General features: G+C 50.7%; 1 protein-coding gene across 1 annotated transcript; it reads right to left on the minus strand.

The window, feature by feature from the left end:
• Nucleotides 1-588: 588 nt before the first annotated feature.
• On the minus strand, nt 589-8,493 carry LOC121345514 (omega-hydroxyceramide transacylase-like). Its single transcript, XM_041422527.1, has 7 exons — nt 8,399-8,493; nt 4,787-4,883; nt 3,959-4,179; nt 3,217-3,282; nt 2,589-2,730; nt 2,119-2,281; nt 589-781 (listed from the first exon to the last, which is right to left on the minus strand). The coding sequence occupies exons 2-7, from the start codon at nt 4,863-4,865 to the stop codon at nt 589-591; spliced, it is 864 nt and encodes a 287-aa protein (XP_041278461.1). The 5' UTR covers nt 4,866-4,883; nt 8,399-8,493.
• Between the last annotated feature and the right edge of the window lie 615 nt (nt 8,494-9,108).

Below are 9,108 nucleotides of genomic sequence, written 5' to 3' on the forward strand. Positions count from 1 at the left end.
ATATGCTTTCCTTGCACAGTGTTAGGTTAGCAAACCTGGCTTGTAATGGTGGCAGAGAAAGCCACAGAAGCTGCTTCTCAGGGGGAGGCTCCTCCAGACCTGTACTATGTCCAGCAGAGGCAATCCCTAAAGGCTCTGATGATTGGCATATGAGGTGGCCCATTTAGAGAAGTTAGCAATGCCTCTGCGATGACATATTCAAGAATGGAAAAAGGCGTGCAATTCCTCTTTCCCTTTCCCTGGAGAGATGGTGGAGCCACTAGTCCCCTTCCCAAGGGGAGCTGCTGGGCCCTTTCCTGGAGGGGCTGCTGTGCCATTCCACTGGGGGCAATCCTGGCACCGCGAGTGGCCTTGAGGCTGAGGCCGGGAGTGCCCAGGGCCAGGAGCTGCTGCTGCCTTCGTGGTCCAGGAGAGGCCACACGGTTGGGACCGCACAGCCGGGGCGGTGCCACACGGCCGCTGCCATCGCAGCATGGCTCACAATGAACTGTCCTTGCTTAGCCGATTTTAGCCAGCCATGCTGCAGACAGAAGGGCAGACACGGCAGCAGCAACTTTTCCTTGTTGGTGCCTCACCTGAGGAGAGAAGTTAAATGGAACTGATGACCGGTGTGGCTTGTGCAGTGCCGTTGTGGACCACACGAATAGCAGCGAACGGCATGGTGAGCAATTCCCCGATGCGGAGCCCGGACAGGAGTAACCTTTCAGGGCTCCAGATCTCTATAAAGTTTTCCAGTTGATAGAGCTTGAAAACAAAAGAACCTACAGACACCAATTCTCTCCTGAATCAGAGAAAAGAAAAAGATGAACACATAAAAGGAGAACAACATGGTGACACTAAGGTTGGTGCAAAAGAGGAAAGAGGAGGAGGAAGTGCGTCGGAACCCAGGACACCCCTCTGGGTGACCAGGATGGCTTGAGCCCCTGGTAGGGGGCTGATGAGCCCTGGCAGAAGGCCAAAAACACTTGGGGATTTGATCTTAGCCCCTGGGAGAAATTACTAACCTTGTATGAAGAGTCACAGGTCACAAAAGTCTAAGTAGCATAGTAGTAGTAAGCACGGGGTGAAGGAAAAATTTTGGAACCATGTAGAGGGGGGTTTAGAACCTTGTGCAGGGGGTGTTTGGGATTCTGTACGTGGGGGTCAGGGGTCCAAGATGGAGGGATTTGGGCGTGCCCTGTCCTTCTTATTTCTTTTCCCTGGCATCCATGTTCAGGATGATGTTGGCACTCACAGACTGGTTTAGAGTAGAAAGTCACTGTCTAACATAGGTGATAGGTATTGCAACATAATTGTAAACGTAGTATACGTAGTTTTTAGTATAAAAGATAGCACCAGCCAGAGAGGTGGAGAGTGTGTGCCTCAGAATGACCTGCCAGACAGGCTTGTGGCGGGCCGGAGAAAAAACATCTTAGACAAGCAACAATAAACGAACTTGAGAACCACAAATGAACAACTCCGACTCTTTCTTTGACCATTGGGCTGGCTTGGGGTCATCCCAATGACAGGGAACCTGAGAGAAGTGCTCCGAGCATTGGAGCTGAGATTCTTCTGCAAGGCATAGGGACCTGATATTATGTTGTTTGACAAAGCTTATAATTCATGAAATGCATGGGGCTGATGCAGAATTCACCCACATCCCATGAGAAAAGGGCGCTCGTGCTGGAACATGTGGATGCTGAGAAGCTGTGATTGGGTGAGAGGCTTGAACAGAGAGAAGGAAATAAAGTATTTCTGTGGCTGCAGCGAGATTTCCTAAGAAGAAGTTTGCATTTGGCTGGCATAAAAAAAGGCAGCTTGAACCCTTGAGACACCCCTAAAGAAGGGATGTGTGGGCAGAACCTGTTCTCACCTCACTGGGTGAGTGAATCCATGGCCTTCTCCATGGAAAGAGCTCCTTGTCCATGGAGTCCATCTGACCCAAATCGAGGGTGAGGGCTCACTTGTAACCCCTGACCTGAGAGGGAACTTTCTCCCATTTCTGATGTTGTCACTTGCCCCAGAGCCTCTTTGGGCACTGACAGCCCTGGGCAAGTGTCACATGAAAATTGATGGGGTAAAGGAAATGCGAGTTCTTTACCTTCCTGGGGGTGAAGAAGGTGGTGTGGGGCTTCCTACTCTTCTCCATCCTCTGCCTGGCGGATCTCTGGATTCTCTTTGGTGTCATCCTCATGATCTGTGGCTCTGGAGTGAAGACCCCTCTGTTGTGGCTTCAGGCGCATGGTTTCCTCGTGGGCCAAGGAAAGTGTGAAGCCCTCGAAGTAATTCACCTGGAAATCCCCTGGTGGGAAGAGATTCCAGCTCTCACTGCTTGTTGCTCAACTGCCAGGTCTGCAGCAGCAGCAGCAGCAGCAGGTATGACCTGGGCTGAGTGGAAATCAGGGATACTGATGACCCCAGGGCTCAGGCATCAGCAAACATTGCTGCTGTGTGCATCAGGAGCTTATCAAACACCACAGAGGGCACCTGAGCCTGCACTTGCGTCTGGAGGTCCTGGGGCCTGTGTTCCCTGGGAAAAAGCTCTGTTGTGCCTAGAGAGGCAGTGAAAATGGGAGTGTGGCTCCAGAGGCAGCTTGAGGAGAGAATACAGTCAGAGAGCTGGAAGGTCAGGAAGGCAGCGGCGCAATCCTTGGGGCAGATGTCGTATTCGCCGGCGAAGGCAGAGATGGTGATGGTGGTGCGGGACACGAAGTCGGCTCTCCACATGGCCAGCTCCCCGTCCAGGTAGCGCTGGGAGACAGAACAGGGAGCCCTGAGCCTTCCCCTCGCAGGGAGAGCAGCGTTGTTCACACAGGCAAACGTGGGCCTTGTTCTCCAGCCAGGCCCACACCAGACTGAGGTTCTGGGGCCCTGCAGATCCCCTTCCAGGGAACTGCTCCACATGCTGCTCCTGGGCACCAGGTCCACACCTGCCCTACTCCCTTCCCCCTAAAAATCTACAGCAATGAAACTGGGTGGAAAGTGCTGCAGAAAGGAGCTGAGGAAGGGACAGGGGCAATGGACAATTCAGTGAGAAGCTCAGTCCTGTCTGCAGTGAGGTCAGATTTTGGGGCCTTTGTCTTCTCTCTGCAGACACTGTGGGAACGCAGCTTTGAGCTTCATTGGTGAGAAATCCAGGTAGAAACATCCTTAATGCCACCTCTGGACAAAGGACAGAGGCTGGAGGGGCCCTGGGCCTGAGCTGTGACAGGGTCTCCAGGCCACAAAGCTACTCACCACCCCACGGAACGTTGGAGGGAAAAACCCAAAATACAGCGGGAGGAAGCAGCTGCACGTCACAGCCTGTGGGTGAAATGGGAAGGATAGAGGTGAGCAAAGAGCCGTGGAAACTGTTGCCTTTGGGAGGGGTGACTCATCTGTGAGTGCCAAAACAGGGTACCCCAGCTGGGGTATTTGGCATCACTGACTAATGGGGACCAGATCTCGTCTGATACCCACAGCTAGGGCAGAGAAGTAGGAAGGAAACCTTGTGGAGGCCTCAAATTGCTGTCTGCTTGTTCAGGATAACTGAGACAGCAATCAAAAGGGCTGATTTCTTAAAATTATTTCAGCTTGTCTGGCTTCAGAGGGTGGCAAGGACAGAAATCATGGCATGGACTAGAATGGACCAGGGCCTGTTAGGATACAACAATGGGTAGTGGTTTCTAACTACAAGGAGGGGAGATTTAGGAAGAATATTGGGAAGATATTTTTTGCCATGAGGGTGCTGAGGCCCTGCGCATGGTGCCCAGAGCAGCTGTGGCTGCCCCATCCCTGGAAGCATCCAAGGCAAGGTTGGACGGGCCTTGAGACCAACCTGGGACAGTGGAAGGTGTCCCTGGCCATGACAGGGTGGAACTGGATGAGCTTTAAGGTCCCATCCAACCCAAACCATTTTGTGATTTTGTGCTGTGGGACATGGCCAGGTAGCAAAAGTCACCCAGCTCCTCCCTCACGGGGTGGCTGTGGCTGCTCCCACCTGAATCAGCTCCTCCTTCGAGGGAAACTCGGACACTCTCACACTTCTCCAGTCGTGCAGGCGGGTGAGGATAATGTGCAGCTTTCCAGACACCAGCTCGTGGGCATTCGGAGGCAGGAATTTGTGTAAGGCCTCCCGTAAGAGTCTAAGTGCTGCTCCTCCAGTAAACAGCCCCCAGAGAGAGGTTTTCAAGTGAATGAGGATATACTCCTTTATCTCATCTGAAGCAAAGCAAGAAAAGCAATGCAATCATTCTATATCACTTATATTGTTATTTATGTACTTTCTGAGGTAGTCTTCCACCTGTGTAAGGGGTATTTTATCTGACTGCTAAGTGCTCATTTAGAATCACTGTGTTTCTTTAGGGCTGAAGCTCCAATGTGTGGACCCAATATTTTCAATATTGCAGGAGGCAGAAGTATTTTGTTTTATTTTCCCATTTTCCCCATTTTCTGCACAAGGCATATTAAAATTTGTTGGACATATGGGAGAAAATGGATAGGAATCTTTTGTATAATGTGTTTTCTTTCCCCTCACTTTTTGGGAACCTACCAAGAATCCCAAACGCCTTATTACAGAGAGCAACTCTCTTTCTGTTATTAGATATGCTTGCCATTAATTCCAGTTAATGATCATATCTATTCTGTTTTCTCTGTGCTGCTTACTTTACCCATGTTTTACACTCTAAAAGAAGTCAATAAAGTAAAAATCTGAGTAATTAATTACTGATAATCAAAAAAAAATCTTTTGCAACTCTAAATATTTCCAGATATTCCCAGGTATTCCATATCTTTATACAGAAAACATGCAGAAATCTGTAGCCCTTACCCATATCACATCCACACAATCCGACTGTAGCTATAATAGATCCTGAAGACGCTCCATAGATCCTGTATGCAGATTTCATTATGTCAGGAGACAAGTCCTGCAAAGCAGATAACACTCCAGCTTGGTACAAAGTTAAGAAACTACCGCCTCTAAACAGAATAGAGTAAGGTCTTCCGTCTTTTCCACTTATTTTCAGCATCTCTGCTAACTGCAAGCACCCCAACAATAAGAAAACAGCTGCCCAACAGCTTCAATGGTTTCTCCAGAGCTGGCCAAACCTCAGCTGTGCTTCTCTTTCCAACCAAACAGACTCTCCCAGTCTTATATGCCTTTGTTTGGCATAAACCTCTGAGCCAAAGGTCCAGTGAAACAGCAGCAGTGGGCAGAAGTGGATGATGTGATGTCCTAATGCTCATTAAAATAAGATTACTGCAATGTAGAGTGCCTGAGGTGAGCACTGGCAGCCCCAGGCGATGGGGACAGCCACATGTCACACTGATGTGTTGGGGGAGCAGCCCAGGGGTCTGGTGTGCTCCAGGACTGAGTCTTTGGGAGGGAGAAGCCGCTTCCCAAAGTGCTGAACTGCTTCAGTGATACCCTAGAGTTCCAGCACAAAATTCCAGCACAAACTCTCTTGCCCCATTTGCAACAGGTTGCCAAACCCCATCACAGCGATTGGAGAAGGTGATCGGGTTACTAAAGAAATCACAAGCCAAGTAGTTTTCCTTGTTTCACAATCTCAGGGCCTGAATTTGCTTACAGAAGGGTAAAAATACAGAGTCCAGGTAAGAACTCATGGTTTCACCTGCCTCCTACATGGCTGAGGTAATAGTAGAGCAACCAGTAAGTAAAGAAGGAAAGAAGGGGGAAAAAGGCTGACGAATGCAGAGATTTATTGTTTATTCATATAGAAATGCAAAACCTTCTTAGTATTCCAGCTGGGTGAGCCTTTGGGAGGCTGCTGGTGGGGAAAGCAGTGCTGACAGCTGGGCAAGGCAGAGGCAAGTGGCCAGCACAGACAACAGCAACTTGGCCACCCCTCTTCTGATATACACAGAAATCTACCCTACATCTTCAGGCAAAATGCTTCCAAAGCCAGCAGGAGATGCTTCTCTGCCTCTGGCTGTGTGCCGGGGCAGTGCTGGAGGGATTTGGATGCAGCCCTGATCTCTGGGAGGGGGCTGCAAAACAGCCCTGAGGATGACAGAGCAGCTGTGCTGGACATGCTGGGGCTGGCAGGGCTGTGGGCTCCACTAACCCCAAAGCATCAGCCCAGGGTTAATCCAGCCCCAATTCCACATGGGAGCAGTGTCTGCCACCACCCAGGAGCCAAGGCACTGAGCTCCTTGCACACACCTTGCAGGTCCTGCTGCTGAGCAGCAAAATAAAACTGAAGACTCGAGACAAGAGGGATAAATAGATTCCATGCCTAATCAAGAGGACAAATGCAGTGGAAATAATTCCCCATCTGTTCTTCAGTGCAAGGATCCCCTCTAAGAATTGACTGCAAAGAGAAGAGTCAAACTTCAGAAGCAGCTTCTAGTGCAGGAGGGAATGGCATTTGGGAATGCATGGGTGAGGCACACAAAGCTCTTGAGCCTGAGGAAAACCTTTATGGCCACTTGCCTGGCTTGGGGAAAATATCAGCACCAGTCTTGTAGAAGCACCAGCATTCCCAGTGCTTCAAGCCTTGGGTTCAAACCTCCTGCCCTCAGTCAGCAGTGAAAGAGGGAACTAGAAATGTGACCCATTATTATTGCACTGCTTTCCAAATACAGCTGGCGAGCTCTGGCACGCCAATCCCAAACCAAACCCATGGGTCACGCCACACAGGCCATGTTTTACTCTCAGTTGCACCTCTGCTCAATCCCTTTGTTTTTACCTTCTTACCCAATCTTGCAGCACCAAGAAGTAAACAGTGTTTATCATGGAAAAGCAGAGGGAAGCCACGAGTGCACCTGCTTATTCCCTCCTAGCAGGTAGTGCCACGTCTCCCTTTCAAAGCCTTGGACTGTCCCTGGTGTCTTCCAAAAGGAGGAAGGAGTTAGGAAAAAAAATTTGGATGCAGTTTGTGTCAGAGTGAGGTAGCCAGGGCTCCAGAAAAGGTGGGGCTTGGAAAGAAGCAATGCAGGTGACCTGAGTAGGAGTGACCCAGGTGACATAAACAGTGATTGGGAAATGCTGCTGTGGAAATGCAAAGGTGTTTCTTGGCCCCTCTGTGCCCTGCCCCAGTGTGGGACATAGGCTGTGTGTGTCCCTGAGTGATGCCCTGTGTTTTAAGTCTGTTGTTTTACCAGGGCAAACACCCTCGTGGCATTTGGCATTTCCCCATCACTGGGTCAGAAAGCACTGTGAGCCCAGGGACCCTGCTCATCTGTCCCTCTTGTCTTCTTCCTGGCTTTGGGGACAAAGCCAAACTTGTCCTTGGGCAAAGAGACCATCCAGTGTGGGCCACTTTGGAGCTCCATTCGGCAACTGAAACAAAGGATCCTGTGTGCCTGACAATGCAGGGCAATAGCCCAAATAGGATCTTCCTCCTATGGGATTCAAATGAAGCAGGAGCCACCTCAGCTGCTCAGCCAGGACACAGCAGGGACAGGCTGGCACCTGCCAGGAGGTCCTCTCACCTCCCCAGGGTGGGGATATTTATCCTCTCCTGCACCTGAGAAAAACAGGAATAGCCATGTCCTAGATGTTTTTACACACAGCCACAGCTCTGTTCCCCTTAGACAGTGTCTAGTGCTTAAAATGCACCTCCCTGGATGAGGGAGCTTTTGCTGGCCAGGGTTCAGGGCAAAAGGCAGCAGTCAGGAGGGGCCAAGCTCATTCAAGCTGTGCACAGGGCCCTCTCCAAAATGTCCTGCTCCAAACATTCTCGTAGCAGTGCTCAGCACTGATCTCAAAGCCCCAGGACAACTGAAAAGGTCCCTGCAGACCAGGAAGAATTTGGAACCCTAACACGGGTGATGCAAAAGGCACCTGGAAAAAGGCACTTAATGACTGCAAGGTGCTGAAGTGGGGAGGGCTTGTGGATGCCAGGAAAGCAAAGCTCCTGGGAGATTTCCAGCACAGGGGCAGAATATCCCTCTCAGAGTGAGCAGGGATTGCCTTAGGTTGTATCCTCTGTCACAGTTCCTGGAACAAAAGGGTGCTTTGGCTTCAGTTTCCATCAGCAGCACTGTGCCAACACCAAAGGATTTACCAGTCCTGCTGCCCCACACACCAGCCTAGCCTCAGTGCCCCCTGCTCCCGTGGAGAAATGGAAACAGCCTGTGATGCTGCAGGGTCCAAAACAGGGAATCTGACCATTCCCTACAGCGACAGCAGGGGGAGAAAAAAGGGCTGAGGGGCAGAAAGCCACCAATGCAGAAAGCCAAAAGAGCAGTTCTGTTTTGGGTTGAAATCTTCCATGTAAGAGCCTAATGTTAGCAAAAACCAGTTTGTGTTTCTCACCTTCATGAAAGCTGAGTTTTATTATTTGTGTCTAAACAGTCTGTGATTAATCAAGGAGTTTCCATGGCACCTCCCCAGTTTAGTGCACTGGAACAGGAGCAGAATAAAGGAGTGGCTCTGGCAGGGGTCTGAACTTGCCCACACTGGGGCCTTGCTCACCTGTGTGTGCTCACCTGGGCTCCTCAGTTGCCTCTTGGCTGGTCCATGTTTCCTCACATCCCAGTGGCTGCCTCCACAGCAGGAAGGGCTGTCACTGGTCCAGGGAGCACATTCCCACCCTTGCCTTCCCACCAGGAGACAGATTTTAGCAGAGCTGACAACATGAGCGACGTTTTTGCTGCTGATGTCCCTGACAACCTTTTGTCTAAATAGGAAAGGAAAGAGTGGGAATGATCCACCCTGGACCTTGCCTCACTAATCGGTATTTCTGTGGCTTTGGCAGCTCCCAGAACATGCCCCAACACACTTATCTTTCCTTCTGCCAGGAGCGTGGTACATGAACCTCCAGCCTATCCTGCGCTCAGCACGAAGGAGAGAAACCTTTTCCCTGTTCCCATGACAAACACCTCATCTGGGGACATGAGGTGGTGATGTCACTGCCCAGGGCAGCTGCGTGATGAAACGCTGACTTCAGCACGGTGACTTCACCCTGCTCTGGAGCAGTGCCTGGTGCTCCCAGCCAAGGGCAGGGCTCTGCAGGACAGACCTTCCTGCTCAGCTGCACCCCCGGGCAGAGAGCACCAGGAAATGTTGGAGCAGATCACCTCCAGCTGGAAGGAGTTCTGGCAGGCACAGCTTCATTTCAGGCCAGAAGAGATTCCTTAGCCTTGCCAGACTCTTAGGATCACCCTGTAATACCACTAAGACAT

The sequence above is a fragment of the Onychostruthus taczanowskii genome, unplaced genomic scaffold (genome assembly GCF_017590055.1).
Source record: "Onychostruthus taczanowskii isolate IOZ18803 unplaced genomic scaffold, ASM1759005v1 scaffold74, whole genome shotgun sequence".
Taxonomy (NCBI): Eukaryota; Metazoa; Chordata; class Aves; order Passeriformes; family Passeridae; genus Onychostruthus; species Onychostruthus taczanowskii.